At 31.3% G+C, this 19,574-nt stretch overlaps 1 protein-coding gene across 1 annotated transcript in view; it reads left to right on the plus strand.

Moving 5' to 3' along the window:
* LOC131855396 (inositol-trisphosphate 3-kinase B) overlaps window positions 1–19,574 on the plus strand; it is a 150,176-nt gene that overhangs the window by 17,940 nt on the left and 112,662 nt on the right. The window contains exons 2-3 of the mRNA XM_059206680.1: window positions 3,545–3,608; window positions 4,104–4,809. Coding sequence (XP_059062663.1) covers window positions 4,108–4,809 — 702 coding nt within the window. The 5' untranslated portion in view covers window positions 3,545–3,608; window positions 4,104–4,107. The remainder of the gene's footprint in view (window positions 1–3,544; window positions 3,609–4,103; window positions 4,810–19,574) is intronic.

A 19,574-nucleotide genomic window follows, 5' to 3' on the forward strand; every position in this document is an offset into this window, starting at 1 on the left:
AGCATTTTATTATTGTTCCACTTCAATTGATCGCAGCAGGAAGTTATATAGTCTATAAATCTGCTATCCATCACTAAAAGAAGTTTTCAATTCGAACCAGTAGTTCCTGAGACTAGCACGTTCAACCAAACAAACAAGCTTTTCAGTTTTATAATATTAGTACAGATTAATATGTCATGTCATACCACTCTAACAAATTGACGTCAATTTTTTTAAGCGGAAACGCTTTATCCACTAATAGATACACGTACCATGCCGGTAACAGAGACAATTCGTAGTGGAATTGTCTAAATTAAGCTATTTTAGTGCGGGCTCTATTGCCCTTACTCTGCAAGGCTGGCTTTGACGTCATCAGAGTAGGTACGTGTCACCATCGGCAGTCGAATACCACGCACGACGCCGTGTGAATTGTCCTTTTTTGGATGCGGCAGTTTCATGTTTAATACTGGTATCATCGGCGTCACTTCCATTGTTTCATTGTCATTAATAATTTCACTGAGGTAACAGCAATCATTGTACTCGAATTATAAATTATATTTATAAATTTCATTTAACAGGGACAGAATGAAAATGAAAGAAAAAATATTATTTAGGTTTATATTTATTCGTTCATTTATAGTAGTAGTTTATTTATACTATATATATGTATGTATATATTTGGTATAGTATAGTAATGTTTTATTTTAATTTAAAAGAAATATTAATCATTACACTTGTCTATACTTAGAAAATTTTCTAAAAATCGATTTAAAAAAGCAACAGCTAAGATTCTGTCATTTCCTATTGGCTCGAACGCACTCCGAACTGCAGTAGATTTGACATATCCAAAGAGTCTGTAATAGACCTACATGATATATGGATTTGATTTGATTTGAAATTATTTTTATGGAGAAGAAGTTATTCTATGTCAGTACTAATGTCTTTTCATTTTATTATATGTTGACCCGTGGTTTGTCACGTCATTGAATCTATTGACCAATTTAGATTACATTGAACCGCATCGAATGAAAGCCTTGATACTTAGGTAATTGCACTGTCAAATACTGAAGGTTAAACACTGTAAATTCATATCCGGCAGTTTCAGTTTTTATGGTAGGTGCAATTTTATAGCCGTAGATAAGGTAGGTGTCACCTCAGACTTGCATAGATAGTATTCAAAGTGCTACGAAATTATCTGCATTCCCTTCCATATGATATGCCTTAATATTATTTTTTATTTTTGATTATTGTAAAGGATTCTTTTGTTTTGGTAACAAGCAATTATTTTAAAAGATTACTATTTTTTTCATTTTATATAAGTAGGTTTTTATATGTCATATAATAGAGTAAATATTGTATATAATAATAATAATATTCGATAATTCACACCCCGCCATCTAGTCCCAAGCTAAGCAGTGCTTGTGTTATTGTACTAGACAATTGATAGAAAAACTTAAATATATTTTTTTCGGAATTACACTCATAAATACAAATATTAGAATCGTGTGAGGAATCGAACCTGCGACCATCGGAAGGAAGGTGGTGTGCCAACCACTAGAACTAGAACCAGAACCACTAGACCATGAAGATATACCACATCCACGTATCCTTAAAGGGAAGACCAGATGCATACATCTTGCCGTCTGCTATTAGATACAAATTGCGAAGCACGTGTCCTGTATGAACCATCATATGTAATAGGCGACGTGGCTTACATACTAAATAGCATTAGTATATTAAATTGTCATTATTCTTGCATTCCCTCATGTTAAAATTCTTCTGAAGAAACAGATAGCATTTAAATCAATTTGTATCCGACTTCAAATATAAAGGAGGTACAGACCGCGACTGAATTTTTTTTGTTGTCTTTAAACGTTTATTTTTACAACTTGCGTGAAAAACAAACATCCATCCCTTCTCAAAAACTTTCGTGTTTATAATATTAGTAAGATTAAGCTGAATAAATCAAATAAATCAACAAAAAAAAAGCGATCATTATAATCCAAGGCGGCACATCGAAACAGCATACCGAAGTTACTGGCAGCGTTGCCTCTTTGAATGGCCATGCCTAAACTTTGGCCAAAGTAACTACCAGCTCTCGGGTCACAAGTAACCTCGATGAGCCGCGCTGAAATGCTTAACTAATACTAAATACCTCTAAACTTCTTTCTAGCAAAACCGCTTTTAATGACTCTTGATAAAAGCTGGTACTTCTCATATTGTTACACATAAATTTGATCACGATGTCACTAGTAGTATTTGAGTTATCCTTAATAATGAGTATTTAATTGACTTCGACAAGGATGATTTTCTATTTTGTTAAAATCTTTGAATGTGGATGGATGAAAAGGGAGAGGGTTACCAAGAAAAAAGACCGAGCATACTCTTCTTTCACCCAATCCTGGATGGATTGGTTGAAAGAAGAGTATGCTCAGATATGACGGCCAATAGGGATTAGTGGAAGAGGATGACATACTGCGTAGACCACAAATAATGGGATAAAGTTAAAGCAATGATGATAATGTTAATTTAGATTATTTCATATAATAATAACAACGTATATAATTATTTCTAAATATATTTAATTCATATTGGCTTATCCAAAAGTTCACGAAAGTTATACATCGACAAGAGAGATCCTTTTGTTAAGCAATTAGGTTTACGCCACAATGTCGGAGTGAACAGTTTTTGTATAAAGAACACGTGTATGATTCATTGTCATGGGTGTATTCTATACAACGTTTAAAATGGCTTTTATTTTCATGTAATTTTATGTTCTTTACTTATCTATAAATAAATTGAAGGCGAATATTTCTTTTTATTTACTTACTAATCCATCGCACATTCATCTCCTATTTCGTACCTTTCCGTCTTTAAACCACTGACAAGTTTTGGTAATATGAACAGAATAGTTGTAAAAATCGTATAGTTGCGTTTGCTTTCTCAGTTTCCCTAAGTTGCTTTTTCAGCCGCCAAGCAGGTTCCAGGATAAGAGGCATGATTAATCCTTAGAGTTGTCGCGCACCATTGGGCACCGAATGATAACATAATAGTAGTATATAAGTTTCGGTTTCCACCTTCTGTCAGTTTATTATCCATTCTAGTTACAGAAAAAATTATAAGTTATAAATTTGTGTTTCTAGAGGTAGTTCTAAACGAGAAAACTTACTTAAGAGTTTTTTCTTCAAATTGTCTTGGATAAAAAAAAAGACCTTTGGAACAGTTAAGTGGTTTTAGATGTGGATGTTACCAAAAATTTTATATATTTAATGTAATGGTAATAACCTACTTGTAATCATAAACAATCATGATTTCTTATTAAAAGACTACTGTGAGACCTTTAAGTTAGTTATTTAGAAGTCTCTACGGAATTCGCAAAATCGTTAGTACTTTTTTTAAGTTTACTGTCAACGGTGTTGTTAAACAATCTCATTGAATCAAATTTTAAATGTGATTGGTCTAACTGGATTTTAATAATTTTGTTTTTTTCTTTCTAACAACTTAACTTTAACTTTATCAGATCAGATTGAATATTATATTAATTTGTGCACTTTGTTTGTTTCAGATCGATTTGAAATGGTCATTGAACTATTACAAGAATAAATTTAAAGCAAAACAAAAAATAATAGGTAAGACACAACATTACTAGCGTATATATTACGAGTAGGTATATGTTGCTTCCAATCAGCTGTCATCCAATGGCCAAAATATAGTATCTGAGATTTTTTTTTCTCCAACACGACTTTTACCATAGCTTAATCTTGAATTTTATGTATTTTAAGTAATTTTATTACATTTTCATTTTTACATGGCTTCATACCTGATTAGTTTATCTTGTGTATATGTAGTTTAAAGTCCGATTTATGGCGATGTCAATAAATATTTAATGAATAATTATAAATAAATAGATAATTTAAACTAATATTAGAAAGACGAAATATTTGCTTCTTTAGTTTTTACACCGATTTAGAAATAACATTTATAGAATCATTATCAACGAATAACATGGACTATTCTTAAAATATTAATAGAGAGAAAATAATTTCATCTCTACATTTAAGGCGGGTCGCTAGTATGTATTAGAATAGAATTACAAATAAATTTGTTATTCAATACAATTTCAGTAAAATGCCACGTCTTGAGAAGTCACCGCCCGAGGATTTCCGTCGAGTACTCCGCGAGAAGGCGCTAAGTCACAGCCTGTTCTACTTGAAACTTGGCGCAGGAGTTGCGCCTGCGCATGCAAGGGAACCGACGTCACCACCACGCCGTCCCAGCATCAGTGCGGCTGCGCGCGCGCCGCCGAACGGCCGCGTTCCCAGACATGCGCAACCTCGCGTTTCCGAGCTACTCAAGCGTTTCGAACCAGCACCGATGCAGTATTTACGTCCACCGCGAGCCAGTTCACCGCAGGAGGACATAACCTCGTCTGATGATGACGACAGAGCCGCGGTCAGGCGAAGAAGCCGCGATTTGAGCGACGACTCCGCTGTGGAACTGGAAACTAGGAGAAGGCATTCTCACCCGAGGGATATCACACCACCCCCAGATATCATGTCCCCTAGAAAGGAGAGGACACTGGTGGAAGCCCATATAGTTGAGCTAGGAAGGAGGGGCAGCGAAGGTTGTGAGACTAGAGGAAGATGCGTCAGAACTCCCAGCGTGGTAGTCAGCGACTATTCTGATGGGGTGGTCGCAGTGGGCGCGACTGAGGAGGAAGTTAATTGGCTCAGGTCGAGGTCTTTGTCTGCCGACTCCGCTTGCTCGTCGTGTTCCACACTCTCGAGTCGCGAGGATGACGAGTTCGAATCACCGACTATGACGAAAAAGGTGAGTGATTGTATTTAATTATCATAACATATTTCTCAAATAAAAATAGTTTTCACATTTAATACATATATTGGTTAAAAAGTAAAAGATATTTAGTTATATTGATATATTTATTACGAGTCTATTTTATCTGTATTATTTTTATAATCTATATAGAGAATTAAATAAATAAGATGCTACCTATTGGAATATAAATAGGTATATAACATAAATTGAAGAATGATGGCATACGATAATCACAATCTAATTAAATCTTTACCCATTTGAGTTTAAAGTCTAATTTTAATTAATAAATATATTGACGTAGCCTAAATAGTTGGTAAATGATCAAACAAATCCATATACGGCGTAATGTTTATTAACCAAATAATTGTTTAAGTATTAACTTGATTATTGACCTACTTAACATACATAGCTCGTACTTAATCGTCATAATTTAATCTTTTAATAAAAATTAATTTTAAAGAATTGATGATTTAATGCAAAGCGCCATTTTAATCGTTTCGACGTCGAGTATAATTACTGTTGTAGGTATGCGGTATTCTTGTTGCCCTTGTGCCAGGTGTTTTAATAAGTACCGCAAAATCACCCATTCTCAAAATATCTTCCTTTGCCATCTCCAATTTATTTAAAAATATTATTAACATTGTTTATACTAATATTATTATTGCGAAAGTGTGTCTGTTTGCCCGTCTATCTATTATCTGTTTGTCTGTCCGTTTGTTATCGTTTCACAACTAGACGGCTGAACTTATCTCAATAATGTTATGAGGATAGATTTTATCCCGAGGACGGACACCTTTGGTCGAAGGCTACCTTTTATCTAGAAATTGCAGGATGCAGCTTGTTTTTTGTAAAACTAAAACAGTGAAATACATTTTTTATATTTAATAAAAGCATAGCATGTTAGGTTATTATATTATCTGTGGTTTGCTATTTTTAAAAATCAAATATTTATTTACAATTTATGTTTTATTTTTAATCGTATTAGTTTTACGAATAATAAATAAATTGTTTATAATCTAAACCGTACATGAATTTATACTAATATACATGCGAAAGCCTTTCGCTATGTCTGTTTGTTAGCATTTACAACTATACAGATGAATGAATCTTAATCTGTTTACCTCAAAAAAATCTAAAAACTTGTGAACGTTTGTGAGTATTCGCGAGTAATAAATAATAATGTTACAAAAAGATTTAATAGCAATAACATATGGACTGTATTCTACTATTATGAAATAAGTCACAGAAAAGCATTTCCTCTACGAACATTAATACCTACCTGCTGTATTGTTATCAGACTGTAGCTATAAAAAAAGATAACAAACGTATTGTCATTACGTAAATACATAGTATCTTTCTTATATAGATATATACGAGTAAAAAGAACAACAATACTATAATAATTTCGTAAAGTATTTTTTTAAAATATAAATTGTTAATTTTAGAGTTACCTATATTTGTGATTGTTTGTATTGTTCTGGGTGTTTTCTATGTATATTATGTATGTATTTACGAATGAAAATAAAAATATCTATGTATTAGTATCAATTGTCTAGTATCCATAACATAAGCTTATTATTATTTATACATTTTACGCATTCTCGAATATTATAATAATAATTATAATTAAGAGATTTATATTAATACTAAATTTGAAAATTCCCAAAAATCTGTAGATACTTTACCATTGCATTGACATTTTTTCCTAGACAGTTAACATAGCGCCATATAGTCTCACGGTAAGTAGAGCTTGTGTTATGGATATTAGACAATTGATGTAAATACTTAGATATATTTTTTTTGTAAATACATACATAATATATATAGAGAACACCCAGACCGATACAAACAACCATAGTCATAAATACAAATGTCTGCACTGTGCGACGAATCGAACCCGCGGCTATCGGAAGTAAAGCGGTGTGCTAAACCGCTAGGCTAGCGATGCCGTCAATTTTAACGTCTTTTATATAGGAACGTAATAATTATATACATTTGACGACCTCGGTGGTCTAGCGGTCTAGCACACCGCTTTACGACCGATGGTCGCGGGTTCGATTCCTCGCACGGAACAAACATTTGTATTCATGAGTATGATTGTTTGTATCGGTCTGTCTGTTTTCTATGTATAATATGTATGTATTTACAAACAAAAAATATCTATGTATATATGTGTCAGCTATCTAGTACCCATAACACAAGCTTTAGCTGCCTTAACTTAGCTCTAGATGGCGCTGTGTGAATTGTCCTGAGATTATTATTATTATTATTATATATAGATATGACAGGAAACGATAAAAAACACGGATGCACTTTATTAATCTGTAATCTGCAATACGCCCAAACGGTATCAATACGGTTGAATATCGGTATATTAAAAAATGTAGGTATGGGATCTCACTTCTCTAATATCCTTTATAAGATTGTTCTACACTTTAATTGCCATTGAGTAAACATTTATTTTAATACTATTACTATTCGTGGAAAGTATAACCACATTAGTAATTTAAAAAAAATTTATTAACATACAATAAAAAAAAATTGTATTTTAAAAAAAATGTTAAAGGACAATAACAATAAGTGAATATTTATAAATATGAAGTAGTTATTAATTTGTTGACTATTTTAAAGGAATTAAATTGAAAAAAAAAATATAAATGAACTATACATGCGTACAAATGGTAATGCATCAGTTAATTAGAAAAAACATACTTACATATTTTAAATTAAAAACTAATTCGTATACTGTATTTCATGTACTAACGAACATACGCGTTATTTGTTGTGAAAATTGCAATATATATACGTGACGGCATCCATATTAATATATAGAATCGAAAGTTTGTCTGTATGTCTATTTATTACCTCTCGAAAAGAATCTAATAAAATTTTAATCAATTTACACTATTTTTCTCTTCAATATTAGTTTTATAAGAAATGTTTAATTTCGAACTACATAAACATATTTTTATTAGCGCTTTAATAGTGTTTCATCAGTACATATACATAATTATATATACCAATGTTTATAAATTAATATAGATTTCAATATATATTGTTAGAGTCTAACATTAAACGATGCTATTGTAGTTATGCTTGTCTGTTTGTTTACATAAATCATCTGAGATTAATTGAAATTCATAATTGAATAAGATATAATCGAACAAGATGCAAACATCAGCACTTGCGTAAACAAGTCATGGATTTATTAATACAGGGAATCAGGTCATGTATTTAATTACATCTGTCTTTATTGTAAAACGGTATTTACACTGAGCAAATAAACATATGGTTTAAAATTTGGTACTGCCATGCCTTTTTGAACAGAACCTAAAATGAAGCTATACTATCACCGGAAAATATAGGAATGTTATTTTAAAAAAATGGTTGCACATTGTCTTAAAAAATGATTACCTGGAGGTTATGTATTTACATCTGTTTTTATTGTAAAACGGTATGCACATTTTTACGCTAAGCAAATAAATGTTACGGTTTAAAAGTCGGTAGGTACTACCATTGAACAAAACCTAAAATGCATCTACACTATCACCAGATTTTCATTATCACTTTCAATAAACTAAAAAGAATTTCACTGAATTATCTTGTTCTGCAAAAAAATAACGATTAAGTATTATTCTATTATATATACATATTGTATATAATAGAATAATACTATTAATATAGTATTATTTTATTACATATAACTGAAAATATTGATACATAATTAAATATCATTGAACGAGTTTTGTTTTATTTATTTACTTTATCGGTTTTAATGATCCATAATATATTATTAATATGACATATCGACTAGGTTAATGGAGTATAAACATAAATCAATTTCATAATATAATTGTAATAATATCAGTAATTTAATATACGTAATGAATTTATATTAATCGCCTCGAGATGTATTACAGTCTTGTGCTTCTGTAGTGGAAAACAGAGGGTTTTTTCAAATGAAATTGCTTTCATTCTTATAATACAAAATGCCAATGAATGGTTAAGTATCAATAGAGGAACAACTTATACAATGAATAATAATTTTATATTTAAATTACATTTTGTACGTCCGAATTGGATATAATGTTGGATACTACAAGAAATATTTTTTTCAAAACACCCTGAACGTTTATTATATAAAATATTCATGGTATTTCATGGAAATATTACTTCTATAGTATTACAATGTTGGTAAGCATACAAAAAGGTTTTCAAACGATTGTTAACGGCTTATTCATGGTGTAACTAATCTGGTAGCGCTCCAGTTGTCACGGACACTGCTACACGTTAATGACGGATGTTGGCATCCGTTTGATTTTAGTACTCTTGTTGTATCATATTATACCGTTCTATATTGTAAACACAATAACATTGGTACATGTATGTAGTTTCTCCATTGCACAGACATGTTTTACTTAAAAATATGCTGTAGATCTTCTATGGAGAGTATTCTGGGGAGATGTTGGGATTAATAACGGTTGCTGAATTTCACTATCACACTATCCGTCAGAAACTAAAATATCATCCTGATCACCTGAATGAATGGCTGTCTTCCACCGTGCGTATTTCGAGAAACTTATTACAATAAACAACTATATTGTGAAAAACTTTCTATGTAGTAATAGACATATGAACAGACAAAGAGATAAAGATTTTATTACATGTATCATACAGATAATAAAGATAATATACATTAGTAAATTAGTTTATTGAGATAGAATCATGGCCGAGTGGTCTACTAACCACAACAGCCACTATATGGTGGTTAATTAACTATAATACAATGTATCATCTAATGGAATACATATTACTATTTTATGAAGTGGAATATATATTATATTTCATGATGATGTATAAGTTTACACTTATACATTATCCTAATGGAATATGTATTGCTATTATATACACAATATAATAACACAATTTTTATTGATTTATTTAAACTTTATTCAATTGTACAATAGGCGGGCGTAATGCTTTTAGCATTATATACCAGCGAATCTTAGGAAGTACAGAGATACTCGAAGGCAGTTTAGTTAAATAAAAAAGATATATAATATATATTAAATAGATATACATACGCTAATAAAATATGACATACATGCATATAATATAGTTTATATCATAATTGAACTACACATGTAAATGATGATGAGCCTTATTGCAGTTCTATGGATACGATAAAATTAATATATAAAATAAATAAAATTTTTTTATTGTTATTTTATAAATTAATTTTATTAGTAGAGAATCAATTGCTTTTCTTTCTATATTACTGGTAGCAAGGACCTTCCCCTGTAGTCTGGTAATAATATAGTACTTTTGTGACACGTCCTGTGCCTTTGTTATTTCTGTTTAATTGCTATTTCCAGCGTGTCACTATAGGGAAACTCATGGATTAAGCATTCGAGGTTATCGAGGACAGATAGCGAGAGAGCTTTGTTATCATTATCACAGCTCGGACAACATGTCACGTTGTTTTACTGATATTGGCGTAAACCAGCCTACTCGATAATAATAAGGGATACACATGAATATATACTGGTTTTGTAGTTTGAGGACCATAGCGTGATTTATAGATTTACGCTATTGAATATGGCCATAAACTCAAAGTTAGGATTTGTTATAAGAATTCTGTACATTATGTAATACTAGCTACCCGCCCCAACTTTACACGGGTGTACATAAAAATCCGTTGGGTAGTTTCAAAGATCTAAACGAAAAGAGAGCGGAAGCGACATATATTTATACTACGTAATAATTAATAAAAATTTAACTGATCTGTATAAGGAAAATGTAACAGATAAAATATTGCATTTAGGAGTCTAATAGAACTGCAAAGATATTTCGAATTCTTGTGTACTTTAGTAGTATTATTTTGACAAAATGCACGGACGTTTTGTCAAAATAATGATATATTTCTTTATGCCAGAAGTGCGATAATCTAAAATAGGCAGTATACGATTTTGTAGTTATAATTCTGACATAAATAATGAGAATGATATTGTGGACTAATTATGGTTAGACGAGGGAGATAGGAGCTTAAACTAGTACTACTAACTACTTCCTTGGGCTGTGAGTCTCCTATTATCACTATAAAATATAAAAAAATACATGGTATAACATGATGCCAGTCTACACTATACTCTATTATGCCGACTCCAAATGATGTACCAATGATGATACCAGTGCCCTCAGCGTAAAATCGTATTCGTCAGGCGGAAGTTGGCCTTCGGCCGCTCCATTAGTGCTTCCGCGGATTTGAAGTGCAATTTGCACTCGCCCCCTGAAACTGTTAAGGCTAGCTGCGGCCAACAGCATTAGAGTAGTCCGAAAAAAATCGTACAGGTTTCAGTAATTTTCTGTTACTTATTAGATACTTTTCTCGTCATAATTTTTAATTAACAACTCTACTGTATTAATTAAAGTAGCGTACATCATAATTAAATTAGGCACGCTCGTTAACTGAACTCTGTTGAGTAACGCTTGTTAATTCTATGGTGCTAATAGCCACCTCCTATAAACAAATTGTGCGCAATCATTTGAATGTATGAAATTTACAATTGTTATGAGTTTGTGCAAGATCGCATAATGTATGTATGCGTGCCAGTATTGCATCTTATTTGTATATTTATGCCGTAATTTTTTTTTTTTTTTATTCTTTATTGTACAAAACACGTGTTATTAATGTATATTTATTCTCTGCTAACCGTACAAATAAGCGTTTTTGGCGAAAAACTGTGACAATAAAAACTATATAGTAGATATATAAATATAATATACAACTAAAACTAATTTTATGACTTATATGTTTTCATATATACATAATCTTCCTTCTTTATTTCCATATCCGATCATGTGATTGAGGGAAATTTTGCACAAAGTCGTTCGTATACATCTTTTATCTACTTCCGCAGCTGTATTTGGACTTAAAAGTTGAAATATTGCATTGAAATTTCTGCCGCAAAGCATCTTGTTTTAATGGAACAAGCTGCCTAGAGACAGTAACTTTATTGAGAGCTTATGAGCTGTCTTCCTATTTAAAGATATCGCAATGAAACACTTACTGTATAAGGATACTACGAATGTTATAATTTTTAATTAATTAAATTTTTGATCCCTGTGGCACAGTGATTATATATCAGTAGTGGACGTTACCTATTCCATCATGTAGACCGTCGATTTGCTAGGTATACTAGTTACATAAAAAAATCATATGTGGTTTATATCAACCACAAATGAATTTTTTTACCTTACTTCTTCTCTTCATCTTTATTTGCAGTTATTTCTATTATTGCTCTATTTCTTGCCAGATCATCCTGAAAAGAGACAAACAACATGTACCATAAGCACAAAATACCATAGACAAATATTAAGTATGTATACCCATATCTACTTAATATTTGTCGTGTTAATACATCTACTTAATGTTTTTAATTCTGTTTTAATGATTATGTCAACACAGCAAAGAAACTACAAAGATATGGCTATCGGTTTATACTTATAAAGAGACTTGTCCTGAGTGATTGACAGATGGATCTATTAGCGCATACCCTAAACCACTGGACCACTTGATCATATTTAGAATCATATAGTTTAAAAAAATGTATACAAGATTAATACTGCGGTAAGCGGATTCAGCCAAAACAATATGAGAAACCGTAATATAGATTCAATTTCGGTTATAAAAATAATTTACATTTATAGTTTTAAAATTAGTAAAAAATATTTTTCTAGTAATAAGTGAATTATACCAAAAGTTTGATAAAAACTTATAATCGTTGCTGTTAATGGTGTCATTGGTACTTTGTATGAGTTCCTTGAACATTTTTTATTGGTAATGAATAGTCATTTTCCTATGATCATTTCGTGATATGTCCGTTCTACTATGTATATTTATATTTCTTATAGAGCAGTGATCCAGAAGAGTCATAGCTCAGAGAAACCTATGTTGGGCTCCTGTCTGTAGATGAGGGCATCCAGCTATCAATTGTCATTTATCTGTAATAGAAGTTATTTTATTGCATGTGAGAGAAATTAGTTTTTACCCATAAGGGTAACATTTTTCAAATTATGACTGTCATATTTATTGATATTTAATCAACGACCAAAAATATTAACTTTCAAGTTTTTTATTTTAAAAATGACGTTACAATCTTATATCTCCCCTTTCAACCCCTTTTTCGAATTATAATGTCTTTTCTCAGGGTCTAAGCTTTGTACTAAATTTAATTTAAAACGGTTCAGTAGTTTTGGCGTCAAAGCCAGACAGACAGACAGAGTTACTTTCGCATTTATAATATTAGTAATGATGATCAACACACCTCTTGCTTTATAAGCTGGGTTTCGGGTGTAGAGTCACATTACGTAGTGAAATTTTTTTACAGGATAAGAGGTATGATATCTATGTCCCCTGGAATGGCAACGCATAAGTAGAATCAGTATCATGGGTGTCATATGATAACGTGATACCCGTAGTGCTGTTCATATTTACACAGTTACCGTTTACCATCACGCAGGACGTCAACTTGTTTGTGATTCCAAGTACATAAAAAATTAAAAATATTTGTATTTTTAATCCATCGATATGACACTTTACTGATTAAATATTTACTTAACGTTGGTATATTTTGTTATTTTAAAGGTTAATGTGGTTATGAGTGTGTTGTCATACTTGAGATTGGTTTATTGAACTATACTGGTTGGATATGTATTTTAGGGTTCTGTTATCAACTACTGAATGAACATAAACGTTATTAAATATGTAGTTTAAATTAACTTTTATAATAAATAAAAGGATATTAATTTATAAACAATTTAGATGTACACAAAAAATATTGCATTTTTTTTGTGTATAGAAAGTAGAATATAATACGAGTTTTAAGATATGTTTCAAAATGTGTTAGGTTCTAAACCGTTTATTTCAAATTTCTGACCGAAATACAACAATGAAATTATCGCTATTACACAATACAATAAAAAGACTATCTGAAACTTAGCGGGTAGAACTTACTTTAAATTTACAAAACGCAAAAACATTATTTTAAAATAAGGCCGTATCAATTTAAATTGTTTTTAATACGTGACCTACGGAACTCTTTCTTGATATACACTATACTCTCTTTACGATATTATTCGTTATGAATATTCTGAATGACAGTGGAACGTTAACCGTAAAATAAAGATGTAAACTATTATGTTTACACTTCGAGAGTGAAGACGAAGGATTTATATTAAAAAAAATAAAAATAAAGAGCCCAATGAACTCAAAGATAGAACTAGAACAGAATAAAAATCGGTATGTTATGACAAGTAATTCAAAAAGAATGTGACAATATTGTTTGCATTATCCATTGTTTTGGGCATGCATACATTTCTCTACACTTTTTTTAAAGAATAATAATATATTGATGCACTAGCTTGCGCTAAGAGTTTACGCTGGCGGGGCACCAATGGAGGATAATAAGATGAGCATGAAATCAGGTCAGTTAGCCCATCATGGTATATTCACCATGAATTTATGACGATGGTTTCCAGGGAGAACCGCGTGGAGTTCAACCTGATGTGGTACATTGCTACCAAAGAGTTATTAGTCCACATTACTAACAATGCCCTTACCTCCTCTCTAAAGACTAGAGCATGGGGTTTTTCAAAAGAATATCTAAATGTCGCTACTGTGTACATGATACTTCTGGTGTTTCAAGTGTCTACAGACTAAAAAACAGTGTTAAATGCATTGTTTTGCACAGTCTTCATTTGTATTGTGTGTTGAATAAATAAACAATAAGAATTTTAAGAGTTCTTCGGAATCAAGTTAAAAAAATGTAGGTTAGTTATTTGTGTTTAATATTATGTTCAATTTGGTTACCTTGAAGACTTGGCTTTTTATTGTCTAACTTATATGTAATTTTAATGATATCAATTAGTAACATTCATTACCGAAGGCTCTTTCTAAGTCTGCCATTTTAATGATTTCCGAATCAGTATACCGAAAAAAAAAGGTCTCTTGATATTCATAATGAAGATTATCACATAAAATACATCAAATTTCATACCATACTTTAAAAAAAACAAAAATCCTAGCATGTTATACATCGTTAGCATGCTAGGATTTATTTATTATTAATATTAATATTGAAAAAAAATATTTTCATAACAAAAAGTTATTCGAACTATTATTACTTCATTATATGATCACTTTATAATAAACTTCATATTAAAAAAAATGCCAACTGATACAATTTATATTATAGTTCGCACAAACAAATATTATTTCATGAATATACAAATGTTTGTATTGCGAGAATTAAAATCAAAACATGGAAAGGTGTATTATAGAGCAGCCAAGGTTATAAATGAATATAGTTCATGTTCTTTCAATCTTCAAATATTTGATACAATGTTGACCCCACCACGTAGGTCGTGTTCTCTGACGTCAACGCCGACCGTGAGATGCGTGTCACATGCGAATGTGTAATTTTGTAACAATTGTTTGATATAAGTAAATTTACTTTGTAATATAATACTGTCACTATAGGGATGTGCCATCTGTAGCAAGTATCGATATCTTCACATTTATCATTTTTGTAACAATTGTTTGTTATAAGTAAATTTACAGACGTTTTCCTATATCTTATCCTGTCTCAACTATCAATATCAATACACTAGAGATGATTGTTTATGTCAGACTGGGTGTTTTCTACGTATATTATGTATGTATTTACAAAAAAAAATATCCAAGTGTTTATATCAGTTATATAGTAACATGTCAATTAATTATATTTTATTCAAAAAATCTTTTATAGTCTACAACAGAATCCTTAGCGCAAGGACTACCTAAAGATTTTTAGTAATTTTGCTTTGTCACTTAGCAACTGTCAAAAAAATATATTTATTCTTCTCATGTTATTTTAGAAAATCATGGCACAAGATTGATTAGATACCAAAAATACTTGGAATCGCAACAAAAGTATCGAGTATTTACTGTTATTTACTTGTATCGGAACATCACTAACTGTAACAGTTTGTAATGACAGAAGTGACGTGTGTCCACTTGTTTAATATTTAATTATGTTTTCAGTTTGTTTACATTGTAGTTTTATTTATTTATTGTTTTTCACATAAAATTGTATACATGCCGGACTTAATGCCTCATGGCATTTTCTAACATACACCAAAATAACATTTTTTACAATTTTTGTCTGTCTGTCTGTTTATTCCGGCTAATCTCTGAAATGGCTGGACCGATTTTAACGGAACTTTTTTTGGCAGGTAGCTGATGTAATAAGGAGTAACTGAGGCTACATTTATTTAAAAAATATATCTTTTAATTTAGAAAAATAAAGTTAAATACCAACCGGACGATGTCGCGGGAACAGCTAGTAGATAATGTACTATAGTAGATTGAATATGACATCAAGTTAGATTATCCATCCTAACAAATGTAACGATGGTTTCATAGGAAGACCGCGTGGAGGTTGATCTAACATGGTACATTCAGAAATAGCACTGACAGTCCTTATTATTAAAAATCAACGTCCCTCTAAGATTTACAGATACATGACTAAATTAATCTCCCAATAGGTATTACTGTATCATTGAAATCACATACAAGCTGATGATGGCTTTTTTTGTTTAAGTTGGCGTCACAAAATACGTTTTAATACCTACGTTACCGCCCATGAGTTGCCATTGATGAGGATTAAAGTTTTTCCGCCTCTGTGCCCATAATTTCACAGCCACACAATGAGCCATAACCAAAAAATGAGTCAGAATTACCTACCTACTCATGTCTATATGTGAAAACCGCAAACCTACTGTACCTATGCAGTACAGTCAACTTAATATAAACTTAACATAATTGTGTAAGTAAACATGTAATAATGATGTATAGTAAAATTTTACTTACCTACATATCAAGAGTAATACCATTTTCAACGGAATAGGCTATTTTTGAGGTAAACGAGTTTATGATTAATAGTTGGTAACAAAATTAAGTTATACTTTTAAAATTTTGACGTTAAACATATTACTGTCGTTTTGTCCTCTCATTTGTATACTAGTGATGACTGCGACTTCGTCTGCGTGTATAGGAGATGGACCAATTGATGATAAATTATATTATCAATAAACTAATACAATTACACATGGCTTATTGAAATTTTTACAATTTTATTTATTGCCCCTATTCCTCATTTTATTTTGCATAAGTGGACTACCTCAGTGGTGTATCGGTTTAGCACACCGCCTTATTTCCGATGGTCGCTGGTTCGATTTCTCAATGGCGCTGTGTCTAGGTTTATTATTACACGTTGACCGATATTGTTATATATCTGTGAAAATTTTATCATAATTCCTTCAGCCATTTTTACTTGTAACATTAACATACAAACAAAGAGACAAGCAGATAGTTCTCGCTTCGTTACGATTTTACAATTTTATTTTACTCTTAATATTATAAACGCGAAAGTTTGCGAGTATGGATGTTTGTTACTCTTTGACACTAAAACTACTAAACGGATTTTGTTGAAACTTTACAGTAATATATACCTAGCTTATATAACAGAATAACATATATGTAAATTGGGTGAAATATAATAATATATTTTTATTATTATATTAAGTTAGTTTGATGTAGACGAATTTGCGCGAGTTAGATAATTATATATGTTAAAATTAAAAGGAGATATAAAGATGACGTCGACTGTACTACTATACTATAATTAGCATTATTAATAATTATCTAAGTAAAAAACGAAATTATACCTGAATATAACTCATTTTTGTATAAAAAATAAGCGTCAAAAATTTTTAATATACTTTTGCGTGTGTTGCTTACGTCAATAGGAAAATGGTTTACGAACCGGTTCAAAAAGAGATTTAAAAAAAGGTGAACTCTGACTGTTGTATTGCATCTTCAGATACTCAGACACGCCAAATGTGTAGTATTAAATATCCCAACTTAAAAGCCCTCAAAAATGTTAAGATTCAACAATTATTTAAGAAAGCAACATGCAAGTTTCTTGCTAATTCTGATAGATGAGAAAGCTTTCCGAATGACTTTGAATTCAAACGTGCTTAAATTTAAAATTATTTGAATAAAGAATTTCTGCAGCAGCAGCCTGCCTAGCAAAAGTTGGGCATGTCAACAATTGCGTTCACCACAACGTGGACAGTTTTTTCGGAATATAATGGAATGGTGCACCCGCCGGCGCTAACGGTTTACGCTGGCGGGGCATCAGTGGAGGATGATATGACGAGTCAGGTCAGTTAGCCCATTCAAATTCACTAAAAATATATCACGATGGTTTCCAGGGGAGCCTGACATGGTACATTGCTAGCAACAAGATCATCAGTCAACATCAACAGTCCATATTACTAACATTCCCTTTTACCCCCAACGTGGACAGTTGTCAAACCTATCTGTTATTATAGTGTAGGTATATTATTATATATTTATAATTAGTATCCATATCCAATAGCTATTGATGGGGAAGTATTAATGTACAGTACGTCATATACTGACGTATTGTACAATAAGTTTAGTAACCAGGAAAAAATGTATTTAACTGAAAAAGTGTGAAAAAATTAATTATACATTGAAGGCTAAGAGTATAATAAATATAAATATCACTTTTTATACGGATTAACGACCCCGGCATCGCGTGTGTGCATTTATTGCAGGCATATTGCATTAATCTAGTTTATCACAGCGATAGTTTATATACATTCAAAACAAAACATTTTTTCAATCAAAAAGTGTCTTTCTGCAAAATTAATAAACTTTCGCTGTAGACAAAAAAGGGCTGTGGTTTGATTGGCTATTTGGTAATAGAAGGAGAAATCAAGGGTCACGACGTAATATATATAGATGTAATATACGTAATATATATCACAATAACAAATAAAAATTGCGTATTACAGTTTCAAGATAAAAAAAATAGTAAGCGAATGATTGTCATTTTTAGGTAACTATTTACTTTTCAGTCAATGAATCGTGTCATAATGCTATTGTGAGTATAAAGAGGTTGATAGCCAAATACAGGGCAAAAATATGTGATTTCGATACAATATCTAGATTAGATTATAACAGATTATCGTAAACAAATCCAGTGACTCCATAATGAGATTCCGGATAATAACAGCAAAAACGTGCTTAACTCGAAGACAAATAAATCGTTAATTGTCGGACCAGTTGAAACAATGCCTTATTATGGTTAGGTCTCGTTTTGCTGTAGTAAGCCGATAGCTTTATATTTTTTATACGACCGCCTCCACCCACCGTTGACGTCAATCGACCGGTTGGCAATTTGTGTGTTTGTGTGTGTAGCACAGGCGTGAGCACAGGGCTGACACCTACACAACACCACCAGTATGATTCTACTACTTACTATTGGTAGTTTACAATTTTAATTGTAAAACAAACTAGACGCAACTAGAGGCGTCGTCTACGTAGAATACAGCCTCTATTTTAGCTGTCTGTAGGTGAAGAAATGATTACCATGGTGTTTTTTACTTGTATTTATTACTAGAATAAGTTAAATTTTACCATTTCAAATATGTGTACTAGTTGTACAGCGCTATCCAATTAGAAGAAATATAACTTATTTTAGATCGGTTCAATATTTTATGAGTAATTAAATTACAAAATAAGCGTTAACTATACTTGTAATATTAATTTCGATATATATACGTTCCGTTTTATTAATATTCTAAAACTTATACATTCTTGGTTTTTAAACCAAAAAATTAATATT

Source organism: Achroia grisella, unplaced genomic scaffold (assembly GCF_030625045.1).
Source record: "Achroia grisella isolate CSIRO2021 unplaced genomic scaffold, CSIRO_AGI_Agris_v1 utg1062, whole genome shotgun sequence".
Taxonomy (NCBI): domain Eukaryota; kingdom Metazoa; phylum Arthropoda; class Insecta; order Lepidoptera; family Pyralidae; genus Achroia; species Achroia grisella.